Genomic DNA, 18,277 nt, shown 5'->3' on the forward strand with positions numbered 1-18,277 from the left:
ATATATATATATATATATATTGTTAGAGTTACACTCACGTGTAAATATTAAAATCAAATAATCAATTAAAATATTACTTTATTTAAAATGAAATGATGACCTAATAAAACAAAAAAGGAGAAGATATAGGCTGAAAACGATAGTTGCGACATGGATGTGGGTCCCCTTATACCATTCATTAACATGCTTAAAGCACCATGTGATCGAGTGGCCCACAATCCATCAACTCCGCCGAAAAATAAAACCAAACGGATATATCGACTTCTCTTACGTTATTTTTATTTTAACACTACTACATTTCCTACTTCCTACCTTATCAGTGACTCAAACTCACTCTCTAATTCAAATTTTGTGGTAAATTAAGATTTTAAAACTATACAAAAGTAATTACATCAAGGAGTTATAATGTGACAATTTGTGCTAAATTAAGATTTGAAATTTTAAAAAAAATTACATAAAATAGTCACATTAGAGAATTATGATGTGACAATTTGTGATAAATTAAAATTAAAATAAAAATTAAAAATTTAAAAAAAAAATTAACACACAAAAATAAAGAGGGGTTAAACTTGTATGATTTTTGTAAAGGTAGAAAGCATTTCCTTTTTTTTTTTACTCCTATATTACAATTAACAAATAACAAAAAAAAAATTAAAAAAAAAATAATTCTTGAAAAAAATATGTTTAGATGTTGGTTAAAATTTACTGATACTAGGGAGGGGGACATGTTCATATTTTTTAATACCAGGCCTAAAACCCCACTCAATTTTTACAAATCATGTTAATGAACATATTTTTCTAAATTAAAACCAATGAGAAACTAAAAAAACAGAGAATTAAAAACTAAAACTAGTTGCAAGTGGGAGAGATCTCAAATTAAGTTAGTTTCCATCTCTCTCAAATGTATAAGAAAATTTTGAAAGCTAACTCCGCATGCATATCCTTCAAGATAAAAGTAATACTCCCTTTGTCACATTTTATCTATCTTATTTACTATTTATTGGACAAACCAACTCTTTCTCCTTTATTTATTTTCTTTAATGTTTAATAGTACTTTATCAATAATTTTTAAATATATAAATTTTATATACTAATACTAAACTTAATATTATAAAAAATTAAATTAAAAATAACTCGAGTCAAAACACAAAATGGGACAAAGAGAGTACAATTGAGTACTCAAAAACTCTGTTTCTACTAATACAATGGAGTCCTACTCAGAAACTCTCTACTCTCTTCCCAATGGTGGCAAATTATTCTTGCAAAGGTGATCCACATCCCACGATACACAATTTACATACAAAATGTTCACATTTACATTTTAAAAAATCACAATTTTTTCTTTAAAAAAAAAAAAAAATCACAATTTATAATGACTATGTATTGTATTCACAAATTTCCAAAACTTAAAAACACAATATATATTCTTGAAATTCACAATCTCAATACTAAAAATACACAATTTAAAACCAGAATCCACTTTGCAAGATAGAGTCTGGTCCATGGTATAACAACTGCCCAATGGTGGGGTGTTGTTGCATACACACAGGTTCCCAAATTGTAATAGCCAGATTAAGTAGGTAATGTAATATTGACCTAAAGACCACTGCTACTATTATAGAGGACACTAAAAGAAAAGAGGCATAGCCCATAGGAGACATAATCAAACTATCCAAGCCTTTGTCATATGCTAATCTTCTGAATGCTGCAGCAAACAACTATTCTAACTTCAGAAATATAAAGAGAGAGAGAGAGAAAAAGAGAGAGAGGGAGAGAGGGAGAGAGAGAGAGAGAGAGAACCTACTTTCATATTCTAGTCATATTAAATCTCAAGTCATTTGTCCTATACATATGCATTATGTATTGCTGTAGTTTATGGCGGCCCTATTTGATGAAACATAGGATCCTGAAGAGGATCTTTCCTTACAGATTTCTTCTGATACTTTTGGCTCACTAGTCACTATTCAAACTTTCTGCATAAACAACCATGAATTTTCAAGCATCAGAAAGAACCCCAACCAACTACTATGAAGCTTTTGGCAAATGTGAAAAAAACAAAGGAATCAAAATAAGATAAAATTGCATGGTTGATTGAAAAGCGTTAGGTAGACAAATCTTACCAAAATTTGTCCTCTCCATAACCATGGTCAACTATTTTGCCTATACTTTCTATGACATGCTTCTTGGTCAGAAGTTAACCTTGCGAATCAAATCAAAAGCTTTAGATCTGGAGTACTTATTAGCTTGATAGTGTAAAAGAGGACTCTTGTGAATTTACCTGGCGTCTTCATGTAACATGATTGAACAGAGGGTGGATGCTGGGAGAAGTGCCAAGAAGTGTAGGGGTGTTGTTAGAAAATGGAGTTGGTGAGAAACTGTCATCAGTTCCGGTCGGTAGGTTTTCAGCAGCTGATTTCAGTGAAGGAAAAGCAGCAGCCACAATTTTACCTGGAAGGATGTGCTCTAGGCCTCTATAGTAATGATTGTGAGATCAAAGCATTAGAAAGATAGTATACGAATAAATGAAACAAAAGCAACCGCAAAAAAGCTGTATTCTCTCTATTTTTTTTTAAAGCTATGCTGCTTATATCACCTTTTATGAAGCTCGGGGTTATCTTCACTTCCACTGTTGTTCTCTTGACCTGCTGCACTTGCCTCGTGGCTACCATTGTTTTCTGTTTCAATGAAAAAAAAGAGCAAAATCTTACTTGAAAACTAAAATGTGCAACAAATAGACATTTCGTTTAACAAATGGAGACAAGAACAAACCTTCTGTGATTTCATAGTTTGATGACTGAGAGTTGCTCTGGCAAGAGACTGGAAAGACAGGCGATGAGCTACACTGGAACTGACTATACTTTTCTTTATTCTTCACGTCCAAAAGTTGCAAATCCATTAACCTCCTGCTATGAAGATCGATGGCTTTCTGCAACTCAGCTTCCTTCTCTAACTTTCTTCTAAGCAAAGCCTCCTGTGAACTGTTGAACATTCTCGGTCCTATAAACAACAAAAGGAGACTCAGGAACCTGGAAAGGACATACAATACAATACAGCACAGAAACCTCGGTTGATAGCTCTTACCAAACGGAAGATCATAGGGCTCCCTAGAATCAAGACCAGATGGGCTCAAACATGCCGAGAGCTTTCCTAAATCCATATGATGCTGTTGTTGCTTCCTATATTTTCAATTGACAACGCAACATCAATCATAGAGGAATGAATCAAGCATCACATATACAATTTGAGATGTCTGTATTCTACAAGTACCTATTCTTCTCTAAGATTTTCCCCTTCTCCTTGTAGGGTTTAACAAGCACGCGACAATCACACACAAAATGAGGGTTTCCTTTCGCCAAGATTAGCTTCACAGTCTCCGGGTAGACAAACGTAACAAAACCAAACATCCGCTTCTGCTGATATGGAATCCTAACATCATGCACTGGCCCATATATACTACTTCAAACAAAAATTAAGAACAACCCACCAAAATAAGTCCACAACTCTAACACACAGAATATTCAGAAAGATCAGATCAAAGCAAGAACCAATTATTACCTAAAGTAATTAGAAACATCTTCTTCACTAAATGTACTATCAGCTGGAAACGTCAAGTAAATTTGGCGCAAACAAGCATCCGAGTACCCATCAAAACTAACTCCAGAAAAATCACATGGCACCTCTGGTAGGGGGCAATGCCCAAATCTCTGCAACTCCTCACCTATCATAAATGGAGCTGGTGCCAATCTGCAATGCAGCAAACACCAGAAAGGCCATTGTAAAAGCTCCAACTACCAAAAGGTGTCCCAATCCTACAATTAAGAAGTATATACCATACCACTCTCTCCAAGAGGTATGGTAAAAGTTGTGGCCTTGTAAACAAACAATCATTGAAAGGTCACAAGTCAAATTTGTTTAGCTACTAGTAGCAGTGAAAGGAATGATTGGCAAATGGCAATAATTAATATAACAATTAGTTTACTACAAATGCTAAAGAACACCAGAACAAAAAAGGCATATGAGATTATGAGAACAGAAATAGTCGTCAAGGCAATGCAGGGTACAGAATAGAAACCCTAGAATTAAAAAAAAAAAAAAATGCAATTAAAGGTAGCAACTTCACTCATTATTTAAGTTACCAAACCTAGTAAAAAAATCAGGCTGATTGAACAAAATACCTGGGATTCTCATTCAAATTACTCATAATGGTGTTGTTGTTGTTGTAAGTGAGGGGATAGTGAAGCCTCTGGTGCTGAAGGTGATGGGCTTTCATGCGCAGAAAGTCGTCGAAAGAAGCGTCCTGTTTGGTAGGCGAACCATAAAACGCATGCAGAAGCTTGCGAGGAGGATTATACATGCAAGGCCTCACGCCGAGCGCCCCGTCGTCGGAATCACCGGCGAATTCAGCCTCGTTCGCGGAGCATCTCTGCTTGTGAAGCTGGTGGTGCGTTTCCTCCGCCGGCGAAGACTCGTCCAGAAACCGGAACTGATCGACGGCGTCGCCGCTGCAGAAGGGGAGAGGACGCCCAGGAGAAGCGTTGGTAACGGTGGGATGGGAAACCGGAGAGGCATTAGACCAAGGAGACAGAGGAGGCGACGAATGAAATTGAAAGGCGTTGTTGGGAATCGTGATTCTCAGGGACGCCTGGGAAAACGGGCCTAAACTTGGGGAAGGAGGAGAAGCTGCTGAAGAAGAAAGTCCCAAGCGAGCCTTGACTTCGGAGATGAGCGAGAGGAGGACGGCGTCCGGGCCGTGTGCTAATCTGATAACATCCTTGTCCCCGTGCTCCCGAATCAGAATATAACCCAAGATTTTCGAGGCATTATGCGGATCTAAGGTCTGAATCCTGGAAAGAACTTTGTTTGTTGCTTCCATGGTATCCATGGCGGACTGGTGAGTTATTTTAGAAGGAAACGAAGAAACACAGTGAGAGAGAGTAGAAGTGAAGAGGAGGAGACTGGAAGGGGAGAGGAGAGAGGGCAGAGAGTTTAAAAAGAAGAGGAATTCCTTAATAGCTTGGATGAGTGGTGAAAGAGACGTGAGAGCCGGGTTGTGGACCCAAGAGTCAAAATGTAACTGTTGGAACAGTTCAAATCAAAAGTAAAAAGACTCACCCCACTCTCTCTCTCCCATTCACAATGACAAATCACTATGGTAGCCGATAAGGGCTTATTTAGTTCACTTATTTAGTAGGAGGTACTATTTTAGAGAAAAGATCGAGGTTTGAATCTCTGCAATAAATTTTGTGTGCGTTTCAGTATTTGACAGTATTTGATATGTGTGCTGAATCATTGAGTTATCGTGATTAATATTTTTTCAAATGTTTTCTCCAACATTTAATTTGGTCATGCCTGCAGGTCTGCTGAGTCATTGAGTCGCCGTGATTTATATCATCGCTCTGTTTGACCGGGATGTGAGGAGCTCTTGGAGTTGGAAATTCAACATTTTGAGGAAAAAATCACACTATAGTAGAGATTTATTTTTCTTATGTATACTGTCAATTAATATTAGGAAAAATTACATTTTCCGTCCCTAAATTATAGAGTAATTATATAATTCGTCTCTAAGTGTTGGTCGTGCTCACTTTTTCCTTGAATGATACGTTGCTCTTTTCGTCCTTTTGTGCTTACTTTTCGTATCTGAATTATACTAAAATTGAAAATTTCATCCCTAATGTTTTATTAGTAAAGAGACGAAAAGTGCAATGTTAATGATAACTTAGGGACGAAAGGTGAGTATGACCAACACTTAAGGAAAAAATTCTACAATTACTTTATAACTTAGGAACAAAAGGTTTAATTTTCTTTTAATATTACATACAATACATTATTATTATTATTATTATTATTATTATTATTTAAAAACCTATTATATAATTTTTTTAAAGGAAAGGAAAGTGGCAAACACATGTAACGTACAACAACTAACAAGCACATATAACGTACATGTTTTTCACTTTCTATGAGCCTAGTTGGCCCGTGTACCATTGTTATGCCGTTCACAATTATTGAACTATATATTCATAATTATAAATTCTATGTTCATAATTTTTAAATTTTATATTCACAAATATTGAACTCTATATTCACAATTACAAAATTGTATGTTCATAATTTTCTAACTTCATATTCACAATTATTGAACTCTACTAGTCTTTTCTATGCGCAATGCGCAAAAACATGTGCCCAATATTTATATTTTTTTAAAATAACTAACAAATTTTTACTAATTAAAATCTATATGAAATCAAATTTAATTATTATATTAATCCAATATATAATGTCTACAAATATTATTATCATTAAAGAATATAAGAAAATATATGGTGGATGCATGTGCATGGTAACAATAATGGAAAAGATAACGGAAGTTATAACGGTAGATGTATTTTTGTCCAAAAAGTTATATAGTACAACTCTAAAAACACAATGTACAAAATGATTAGTATTAAAAATATGGACATAAATTAGGAATATAACTTTGATTGAGACTTCTTATGTTTTTAGATATTCACAATTACAGAATTTTATATTCATAATTATAAAATTCTATATTTATAATTATAACTAGTTTTTTACGCGCATTGCGCGATTGGGATAATGCCCAATGCTTTTTTCTTTTTTGTTAAATAAGTACTTTAAAGTATATTAAGGCAGGATAGTATATTAAGGCAGGATTATATTGCAATTGTTCATGCATAGATAATTGAAGGTTGAATTTGCGTATTTAAATAGGTAATTCTTCTCCCAAAGGTTGAGTCCCCAATCCCAAAGGCCCCCCACACTCCGACCCGACGCACAAGGAATCTGCCCACTTTGGACATAATTCCCGCACTGCCGCCGTCGAGGTTCAAACCTTGGTCTCTTCTCCCAAATACTACCCACTAAACCATTGAGCTAAGCCCGTGCAAGTTAAATAGGTAATTCTAAGTTTACAAATGGAAGATAATATAGTCAAGATTGATTATAATTGTCAATAAAATAATTGTATAGGTATAGTTGAAACCAAATACGGGACATAAGGGAGAACAAATAAAAATTAGGGCATAAAATATTAAATATATACTAATATTGTTTGAGGAGATTCCGACATTAGGATTTGTGGTTAAGTTCTATTAAGACTTTAATATTAGAATTAGATTAATGGTGTAGTTATAATTCTATATTAGACTTTAATATTAGAATTAGACTAACTGTGAATTAACGGAAAAGTTAAATGGATAATCATATAATTAAGGATAAATTAGAAAATCTTAAAAGAAAAAAATTAAAACCTGAACAATATGAACCATTCATTTGATTTAATAATTTGGCGATCATTTTTTCTACCCAATGTTAATAATTAAATAAATTCGCTAGTCAAATCCGCTAACGCTAACCGCTAACTGCTGATTGTCAAACAAGGACATTGCGAGGTAGTTCTCACTTCAACTTGTTGTGTGATTTGAATACTCTCTTTGTCACAAAATCTCTCAAGTAGTTAATATGGTTGGCTTTATTAATTATATTTTTTAAAATTTTTCATGATATTAATAAAATACTTGGTAAATAAATATATAGCATTATTTTGTATTATAACTTTGATATTTAATTAGAAAAATAGTGCACAAAAAAGATAATAGATAATGTAGTGAATATAATCAATTGATGAATTTGAATGTAAAAATTTTTACATTTGAGAAAATTAAGACAATATAACTAATGAAAATATTTCTTTTAAATAATTTATTGATAATTAATATTTTTTTTTGCACTGAATAAAGACATTGTAAGGACAATGTAGCGAATATAATCAATTAATAAATTTGAATATAAAGAATTTTTATATTGAAGAAAAATAAAGACAATATAACTAATAAAATTATTTCTCTTATTTAATTTATTGATAATGAATAATTTTTTTTTAAAAAAAGGCATTGTGGACACATAATTCTAAATTAAAGAAATGCATATGTATTATTTTTTGTTGTAACTACTAAATTATTATTTATATAATTTAATAAGAGTAAAATAGAGTACTAATTATGTCAACTTTGATTGGGATGAGGTTCGAACCTAAGACTTTTTTTTTATTAAAATCAATGAGTAAGTTAACGGTGAACTAACGGCAATTCTTAAAATTTTAACGGAATTAGTAACGGTGTGTGGGTATTTTAGGAAATTTTAGTGTAAAATTTAAATCTGATCAATCTTTTAATCAATCTTAGCCATTCATTTGATTAAAATCTGTGACCGCCATTTTTTCTACCCATTATAGGCCTAACTCTCTTGGGCTCTTATTAGTATAGTAGAAATTCTATGTTCATAATTTTTAAACTCAATATTCATAATTAGAAATAATTTTGAAATTGTGTCCACCTTACAAGGTGGACATGTTACGCAGCATAATTTGCCGCCCGTGTAACATACAAGTAATACAACGCCTACAAGGTGCATCAGTGTTGCACACTCATAGTATTTTTATTTTTTTTCCTTTTTTTTGAAGGTCAACCAATGGGTTGTATTCATAGATAAGCTGAAATAGCGTCAGGCGGGATAGCATCCCAATACATAGCTGTGTCATACTGGAAAGCTGTAGTAGCTAAACTATGTGCTAAAATATTCTGCGATCTAGGTAAGAAATTAACATGACAATAATTAAAAGTAGATAAATAGTTCCTGCATCCGTCAATTGCGTAGCCAACGTACGATCGTGTCAGCAGCTGTGGTGTAACTAAGTAACTCTGCAGTACCTGGCAATCTGTAAAAAGCTCTATATTTTGGTCTCCACGGTCGCGTAACCAAGATAGAGCCTCCTTAAAAGCATATGCCTCGGCCATGAGTGGGGAAAAGCAATGTGACAAGGGTGCGGCATACGCCGAGATAAACTGTCCACCCTGTCCTAATAATACCGCTCCTACCGTTGTTGTGTTGTCCGTGTGATGATATCCAGCATCGACATAGCATTTGGACATTGGTTGCGTTGGGGCGTGGTTGAATGTAGCATATGGGACAGCACTGTTTCCGGCCTCCCGGGCAGTGGCACGGTGGGGTGTGGCATAGGGGACTGCAGTGGTCTCGGCCTCCTGGGCATGGTGGGCAGTGGCGTGATTTAGCGTGGGTATCACGGGGCTTGGGTCCCCTCTCGGCACGTGGACCTGGCGCCATGCTGTAAAATCGACCTGGGCCGCGGCGAGCAATCGTCGTGGCCTGGGCAAACATGCATCCCAAACCGCACCATTCCGAGCTCTCCATACATGATAAATAATTGCAGCTGCGTAGGCAATACCATCAGAATCTAAAATATTTAACATTTCACTAAACCATTCATAAAAAATATTTGTCACAATATTTGTAGATGGAAGGTTAGATAGTGCCCAAATGGTCTTTGTATAATCACACAAAACCAATGCATGCATAATATCTTCATTTGCAACTCCACACATGGCACACACCGGATCAATCTCCACCCTCTTTATAAGCAAGTTTTGAGTAGTTGGAAGAATATCACTCAAAGCCCTCCATAGTAAGGTTTTTCATTTGGGTGGTATTTTTTGCTTCCACAATGTGAGCCACTTGGCAAAACCCACATTTGCAACATTTTCATAATTCCCCACAATACACCTATATCTATGCTTAACCGTATAGTTGCCCTTAGGATCCCCATGCCAATACCATATATTATCATAACTTGTGGAGACTGGTATTTTTAGAATCCTACGCACATCATTGGGTTCAAAAATATCAGTAAGTAAATCATGGTCCCAAGTGCCTGTATCCTGGTCAATTAAATTGATTACCCTGGCATCACTCAGTTAGGGTGGCATTTCTGTCTGGACCATAGGGTCGTCTTCGTCTTGCAACCATGGGTGTCCCCATACCAAGGTAGAATTTCCGTTCCCAATTCGTCTTCTTATACCACTGCTAATTAACCCTTTTGCCGCCAAAATACTCCGCCAACAGTGGCTTGGATTGTTCCTAAGAACCGCATCAGTAAAAGGTTGCTTTGGATAATATCTTGCTTTATAAACTTTAGAAACCAGAGAATCTGTATTGGTAAGCAATCTCCAAGCCTGCTTTCCCAAGAGTGCCACATTAAAAGCCCTTAGGTCCTTAAAACCCAATCCACCGTACTTCTTTGGGATACATAACTTATCCCAGGCTTTCCAATGGATTCTCTGGTCAGTCCCTGAGCCCCACCAATATCTATTCTTCAGTCGCTCAATAGCCGTACAAACAGTAATAGGTAATAAGAAAACACTCATTGAGAAAGTAGGCATTGCCTGCGCCACACTTTTCAATAAGATTTCCTTACCTGCCTGTGACAATAGTTTCTTGTTCCAAGACCCTATTCTCTGCCTGATCTTGTCCTCTATATAAGCAAATGCTGCTTTCTTATTTCTTCCAATAAACGATGGTAACCCAAGATATTTCCCATAGTTAGGAGCCTGAGTCACTCCCAATACATGTGCCACATTTTCCTTGCTCTCCTCCGTTGTATTCTTACTAAAACATATGCTGGACTTATGATAATTAACAGCCTGCCCAGACAGATTTTCATATAGGGCCAAACAACCTTTAATTTCATTTACCTCTTGCACAGTTGCTTTAAAGAAAAGTAAGCTGTCATCAGCAAAGAAAAGATGAGAGATAGGTGGGGCACCTCTTGCAACCCTACATCCATGTACTAAACCCCTACTTTGTGCCTGCTGTAATAACAAAGAGAGGCCTTCAGCACAAATAATAAATAGGTATGGAGATAATGGATCACCCTGCCGTAAGCCCCTAGTAACAAGTCACCCTCTTCGCGTTCGTTCCGGATAACCATAGTAACAAGTCATCCTCCACCTTGAAAAACCACTTATACTAACTTCCACATCAATATGCGTTTTCGAGTAACCAAGTAAACTTGCAGTATTGTTCTTCCTCCACAGTAATGCCAAACCACCACTACGACCCGTATTATTAACATAAAAAAGGCCCTCATAACCAATCTTAACACGAACACGTTCAGCATGTATTCGCCCCACCTTCGTTTCCATCAAAAATACAAAATCAGGCTTCTTTTTGGACACCATGTCCACAACTGCACGAACTGTCCGTGGATTGCCCAAGCCACGACAGTTCCAACTCAGGGTACTCATTGTTGTGGGCGGGTCTGGGAACCAGAGCCCGCCTGTGTCAAGTTTTTTGAACTGTCTGCCATATTAACATCCATACCGGTCAACTGTTCCCCTCTATTCTCATTCCCATCATCCTGCCTGCGGCGTTTAGTCAATGCCGTTACTCCATCCTCCTCCTCAGTTTGGCGGTGTACCTGCTCATTTATGGTCGGATTTTCCGGTTCCTGACTCCTAGCCGGCGGGTCCTCAGATGAGAGTAACCAGGGTTCCCCGATTAGTCGTGGTCCCCTTGCGTGACCCGCTCGCATCCACAAACCATACGGATACTGCTCGGGTGCCATCGTTGAGTTCCTAGCTTTCAAGCAAAATTTTTCCGAATGCCCCAAAAGACCACAGAAAAAGCAGAAAGTATGCAACCTCTCATACTTGAAATTCACCCATCCCCATGATTTGTCCCGGCGAATTAATTTCATCCTTCTTTTCAACGGTTTATCCACTGGCATAGAAACCCTAACTCGGTAAAACGCTTTAAGAGGCCCCTTGATCTGTCGTTCATCCACCTTAAGAAACTTCCCCAAAAACTTCCCCGTTTGTTCTAGCACCGGTATCGTATTATATCCAACCGGCAGGTTATACACCTGCACCCATAGCTCAACCGTATCAAGCACCGTGGCTTCCGGCAACTGGCCATCCTTCACCTCCCTACACAACAGCGTACAATTCTCAAAGGACCACGGCCCCTCATCCAAGACTCGCTGGACATCCGTTCTGTGATGGAACACGAACTGAAAAAGATTGGGTTGGAGCTCCGTGATATGCACACCACTCACCGGTTTCCATGCCGAGGCCATAACTTGTCTCATATACTCAACCTTAATCACCCGTTGCGTCAAGAATCGTCCTACCAACACCCACGATTCCGCTACTGCTCCTGCCCCACCGTCGTCCACCGGCGCCTCAACACCGGCGTCCTCATCCTCCAGTACAATATCTGCCCATTTGTCCGACAAGTGTGCCACCGTAGCATCTGTCGCTGCCATAGTCGCCGGTTCGTCGCCCCTGCTGTGCAACGTAGCTGCTGCGTTTCTTTGTCGAACCGTCTCTAGCCCTGCGTGAATACGAAGCACCGTCGCCCCTGCTGTCGCTGCGTAGCTTCACTGCCGATCTGCCGCTTGTTCACCGTGAAAGCCAAGAAACCCTAATTGAGGGAAAAACCTAGAGAGAATCCCTTACGCGAGGGAAAAGAGAGATTACAACAAAACAAAAAGTTAGTTTTTTATTTATAGATAAATGGTGACTTGTCAAATGCAACTGATTTGGCAAGTGATTTGTGGATGCCCTTTAGTCTTAACACTCTTTTTGAAATCAAACCATACAAATTGCAATTAAGTAAAAAATAGTAGGTAATCGTCTATGTACGAATATAACATGGACTTTCTATTACATATGTCCTAATGTCCTTAGCATGTTTCTTCCAGGGGACTATAATTGTATTCTATCTTGGACGATTGTGGTTGTCTTCAATGAACAATTATCAATTATGGTTGTCACAAAGGTGTATCTTTGATTCTTTGAAGAAGAAAGTATTGGACCAAAAAATGTAATTGAGTCAAAATAGTAGATAATCGTTTAATTATTAAGTAACGACTTCCACATAATCTTCTATTATTTACATAGATCCTTCATGTGATCATAGTTGTATGATATATTATATAGTCGTAAAAATAAAGTGGCAGATAGTTGTCCACCATTTTTATCCATACGTGTACATGACTCAGCAATTTTTTTTTTTTTTTTATGAAATAACTTAAATTGTAAAAAAAAAAAAAAAAACAATTGAGTACAAATAACATGTAAGCATCTAGTTACTGTCAACATAACAACTAGTCTGCTACATGACCTTATATTATTTACATAGATCTTTCACGTGACTATAGTTGTATTCCATCTTGGACAATCATTGTTGACTTCAATTCTTTAATTTAATGAACAACTATTACTATCACAATGATGTGTCTCCCAAGTAAAAAAGATAGTGGTGAACAAAAAATTCAAATGAATCCAAATAGCAAACAAGTAATCTTCTAATTACTCTTAACATGACTTCCATATGACTTTCTATCATTTACGTGTAACTTCCAAAATTACTTTGGAAACAAAGAGCAAAACTCTGGTATAGAGGGGGTGACACCAACACTCGTTTCTTTCATAATGCGGTCAAACAGAGGAGGAGGAACAATGTCACTCACAAACTCCAAAATGATCATGGAGACTAGGTGTTTTAAGGGCCAGAATTGAATGAGATGGTAAGAAATTATTTCACTAATCTTTTTACTAGCAATTCTGGGGACCAAGCCCCTGTCCTTCGCCATATTAGCTCTAAAATCTCTAATAGGCATAATGCTACTCTTTTGAGACCATTTTCAAGAGATGATATTAGGAAGGTAACTTTTTATATGCACCCTGATAAAAGCCCGAGATATGATGGTTTTAATCCAGGCTTCTTCCAAACATACCGGGACATTATAGGAGATTCCATATTTTATCTTTGTAATGATTTTCTGCAAACCGGGAAACTGCCTGATGGCCTGAACACTACCCAGATTGTCCTGATTACCAAAAAAACCCAACCCAGAAAAAATGACTGACTCAAGGCCTATAGCACTCTATATAGTGGCTTACAAAATCTTAGCAAAGGCCATGGCCAACAAGCTAAAGACCCTCCAGAATGAGATCATCTCTAAAAATCAAAGCGCATTTGTCCCCGGTAGGCTTATTACCGATAATATAATGGTTGCCTTCGAGATGCAACTTATTTGAAAAGGAAATGTTTTGGTAAAGAGGGTTATGCTGCTTTGAAACTCGACATTAGCAAAGCTTATGACAGGATCGAATAGTCATTGCTATAGAACATCATGACTAAGCTTGGCTTTGAGCTCAAATGGGTTAAGTTGGTGATGGAATGTGTCTCCTCTATTAAGTACTATGGGATTAATAAAGGGGACGAAATAGGACCAATTGTGACGGGAAAGGGATTAAGACAAGGGGATACCATCTCCCTTTATCTTTTCATTATTGTTGCAAAAGGATTAAGTGCTATGATCAGGGACCATGAACTGAGAGGCAGAATCCATGGTATTTCGCTGCCTAGAACTGCACTCCCCCCCCCCCCCCCCCCCCAAAGTAAGCCACCTCTTTTTGTAGATGATAGCTACCTTTTCTTCAAGGAAAACTCTCTTGAAGCAAGCACCATGAAGAATATCCTCTAGTAGTATGAGAAAGCCTCGGGACAAAGCATAAACCTTGACAAATCTTCTTTGGGATTCAGTGGCAATGTAGATGATAATACCAAAGCCAGAGTGCGAGGAATTCTCAATGTTTAGTGCAGCAAGAACCCTGGGAATTATTTGGGTCATGGCAGAAATAAGAGGGAGATCTTGGGTTTCATCAAACAAAGGATATTGAGTCACATTCAAGGCTGGAACCACATATTTCTATCCAGAGCAGGCGGGGAAGTCCTTCTTTATGCAATGGGTGTTTTCTTGCTGCCCACAAGCTTGACTAAGGAAATTGAAATAGCTTTGAATTTCTACTAGTGGAGGGGAGGTAGAAATCAAAACAGTGGCATCAATGGGAAAGCATGGTCTCATCTCTATCAGCCAAAGAAATGGGGTGGTTTAGGCTTCAGAAACCTAAGGAATTTCAACTTGGCTCTAATCTGCACACAGGCTTGGAATCTTATACAGAAGCCAAGTTCTCTAGTATCTCAAATCTACAATGCCAGATATTTCCCAATAACATCTTTTCTTAAGGCCAGATTAGGAGTAAACCCCTCCTTTATTTGGAGCAGCATACTAGCAACCCAAGGCATCATCAAAGAAAATCTGAAATGGAGAACTGGTAATGGCGGTAAAGTCTTTATTTGGGGTGATAACTGGCTTCCTAACAGAATCAACACCAGAATTACTTCTTATCCCTATCCTCTCATAGCGCATGCTAAAGTAGTTGATCTTATTTTACCTAACTCTCACTGTTGGGATGAAGAAGTCATCAGATCCATGTTCAATCAAAGAGATGCAGACCTAATCATGCACATCCCTCTACCACCTGTTCGTGGATTGCATGTTCAATCAAAGAAGAAACACATCAACTGCTTTGATAATTGCCTGTTGTGCCCCACGGGTAAAGAAACAATCTACCACCTGTTCGTGGATTACGACTATGCCAAAGCCTACCGGAATCACATTAGAATTCCATCACCACAAGATCACGACACCAAAAATTCAAGGAACAAGTTCGGCCAACTTTTATTGTTATGCTGGAATATATGGTCTCTAAGAAACAATGTTTTGTGGAAAAGTCATGCTGTGGACTCTACTTCTTTCATAGTAAGGAAAACTCTTGACTTCTACATCAACTGGAATGAAGCTACAAAGGATGTCAACCTTCACTCGTAACCTCACGTTACTAAAGAAGCTCGCTAGACAAAACCCAAACCGGGTTTCTTGAAGCTCAATGTTGACGTAGCCATCGACAAGCAAAGCACTCAAATGGGGTTTGGTTGTGTCTTGCGTAACGACCAAGGCCTTTTTGTTGCAGCTTGGGGAACACACTGGACAAGCAATTTCAATTCTAGAGAGGCAGAAGCGGTTGCGATTCGGGAAACTCGATCTTAGTTGGCTGAAAGCTTATAATTTCGACAACATTATGGTGGAAACGGATTTGCTCTCGGTGATGCAAGCTTTTAACTCTTCTAAGGGCGACTCTTCCTTTCATCTTATTCTGAATAACATTAAAAACTTAATGAGTTGTGATAGTACAAATTCCCGCCTATGTAGAATGTATGTACATGTAATATATATGAACAAGAGACAGTAGATAGAGCAAATGATGAGTTCTTTTATTTGTGTTTTTGTGCATGCTTTCTAGAGAGATGAGAGAGGGTATTGTAGAGAGAGAGGGTGGAAAGGGGAAGAACCCCTAACGAGGGCCTAAGGACCCTTTTATAGGCATAAGGGATGGCATATATATATATATATATATATATATATATATATATATATATATATATATATATATATATATATATATATATATAAAAGTATGTGTGTGTATGTTCGCGAACATTATTAAACGAATACTAAACGAGCTTGTTCGCGAACACTAAACAAGCTTGTTCGCGAACACTAAACGAGCTTGTTCGCGAACATTCTTAACAAACACAAACGAGCTTGTTCACGATCTCTTAGCAAACGAGCTTACAACTGTTCAGACTCTGTTCGTTTATTAACTGAGCTTTAAATTTTGTTTGTTAATGTTCGTTTACCTTAATAAACGAAGGTTTACCGAACACGAAAGCGAATAGTTTGCCGAAAGCTTTGTTCGCTAACACCCCTAGCCACGTACAACCGACCATGCACAAAGACCCTAATATTTTCACCCGTATGTTGCACGGAATAAATATTAGACAACATTATAATAATATTATTTATTCAAAATTACACAACTTAACATAAACATAGGTGCAATTCATATATTAGAAAATAATTTAAATATAATTAATATTAATTATACAAAAGATTAAAACTTAATATTAAATTTTACAAATTGTTAAAAAAAAAAAACATATACGTTCAAATAATAAATATAACACACACACAGACACACACATATAGAGAAATAGGTTCAGGTGCGGGTGGCCGTTTATCATAAAAAATGTAATTGCGGACGTTTTGAGTTAATTTCGCTCACGGAGGGGCAAATTAGTAAAAAAAAAAAAAAATAGTTGCTTCTATTATATGAATGGACATCCGCTCTCTTTCTCTTCTCTGCATTTTAATTCTAATTGAGTCTTTGAATTGATGATTTTTAATTGCAATACTCTATTTTTGTCTTTGTTAATCCTCTAGGTGCTTTTGTTTTGTTTTGTTTTATTGTTATTGTTATTGTTATTGTTATTGTTATTGTTATTGTTATTGTTATTGTTATTGTTATTGTTATTGTTATTGTTATTGTTATTATTATTATTATTATTATTATTATTATTATTATTATTATTATTATTATTATTATTAACCGCCGATATTATTAGTGACTCGAGCCTTATTTTTCTCTCTCACTTTTTCTTGTTTCTTGGAATTTGAAAACTGAAAACTCAAATATCTCGACTAAGGCGATTCAAATTACATGTAACCGTGTTTATAGAAGAAGATGGAGACCAGCTTTCCAGTGGCGCTCCTTCGCCCCGCCCTCCTCCGACCCAACCTTCGTTAGGTGCTGTAGCCCCCGTGCCGCCCTTCCCTCACCCTCCACCGTCTGACATTGTCCCTTCGCACTCTGGCGGCGGCCGTCTCCCTGATTCTCAAGTCATCCCTTCGCAACTCTGGCGCTGGCGGCGGTATTCAACCCAGCCGTTTCCCTGATTCTCAGGCCCTCCCCAAGTTTTCTCGGGTCCTCCACAAGTATCGATGGTGGGCTTCCTTCTCGTTCGACGGGATGGATGATGTCATCTCTCTGTTCAACATATTGGAGAATTAGTTGTTGGCTTGCTGTGATATGTTGGCTTTGATATAGTGTTGGTTTGCTCTGATATGTTGTTTTTGGGATTGTTGAGATTTAACATTAAATCTCAAGTTAAATTGTTGATCGCATTCAATAGAAAGTGTCTCATAGTAGTAGAGTTCTTTAATATGCTAAGTTCCTCAAAGTGCAATTGATCCTTGAGGCTTTAAGCACTCAATGCACAATTTTTCATAGGCTCTGATACCATATTTGAATGGAAAAAAAAAAAAAAAAAAAAACCACAAAAAATTTTTGCCCAAGTCATTCCACAATAAGCCAACGCGTGTTCATCGCAAAAATCTTATAAAATAACTAAATTCTCTCATTCATTGAATGAATGTGTAAAACCCTCAAATCCCGATTCGGTTTCCTCCGTAAACACATTCACTGCCTTCTCTCCCTAACGCCCACCGCCGACACCGCAGATCGCCAATTACTGTTTCCACTACCCTTTGCTTTTATAGTCAAGGTTATGGCCAACCAAAGGGACAACATCATCGCGGGGCGATTGGAGGCATTGAAGGTTTTCGCTAATGAGTTGCAAGGGGCAGTTCATGGGCTGAAAAATGATGTTCATGAAGCAGGCAACAACTTGAAGGTGGAGGATAGGTTGTTTA

The 18,277-nt window shown here is 37.3% G+C and overlaps 2 protein-coding genes across 6 annotated transcripts; both read right to left on the bottom strand.

Annotated features, from left to right (window-relative positions):
* Positions 1-1,424: 1,424 nt before the first annotated feature.
* Positions 1,425-4,963, bottom strand: LOC109159729 (zinc finger CCCH domain-containing protein 22-like). 5 transcript variants are annotated; one of them, XM_019307829.1, is made up of 10 exons: positions 4,176-4,963; positions 3,556-3,744; positions 3,268-3,456; positions 3,082-3,176; positions 2,901-2,997; positions 2,770-2,837; positions 2,594-2,675; positions 2,279-2,471; positions 2,121-2,199; positions 1,958-1,973 (listed from the first exon to the last, which is right to left on the bottom strand). In XM_019307829.1, exons 1-8 carry the CDS (start codon positions 4,880-4,882, stop codon positions 2,288-2,290), a joined length of 1,611 nt encoding a protein of 536 aa, XP_019163374.1. In that variant the 5' UTR covers positions 4,883-4,963; the 3' UTR covers positions 1,958-1,973; positions 2,121-2,199; positions 2,279-2,287. The 5 variants fall into 5 exon arrangements, with proteins under 5 accessions (XP_019163375.1, XP_019163374.1, XP_019163376.1 ...); XM_019307831.1 differs by having other exon boundaries at positions 2,770-2,997; positions 4,176-4,494; positions 4,560-4,642; XM_019307828.1 differs by having other exon boundaries at positions 2,770-2,997; positions 3,268-3,453.
* Positions 4,964-11,116: 6,153 nt separating this feature from the next.
* On the bottom strand, positions 11,117-12,139 carry LOC109159806. Its single transcript, XM_019307917.1, has one exon. It carries the CDS (start codon positions 12,137-12,139, stop codon positions 11,117-11,119), a length of 1,023 nt encoding a protein of 340 aa, XP_019163462.1.
* Between the last annotated feature and the right edge of the window lie 6,138 nt (positions 12,140-18,277).

Source organism: Ipomoea nil, unplaced genomic scaffold (assembly GCF_001879475.1).
Source record: "Ipomoea nil cultivar Tokyo-kokei standard unplaced genomic scaffold, Asagao_1.1 scaffold2845, whole genome shotgun sequence".
Lineage (NCBI taxonomy): Eukaryota > Viridiplantae > Streptophyta > Magnoliopsida > Solanales > Convolvulaceae > Ipomoea > Ipomoea nil.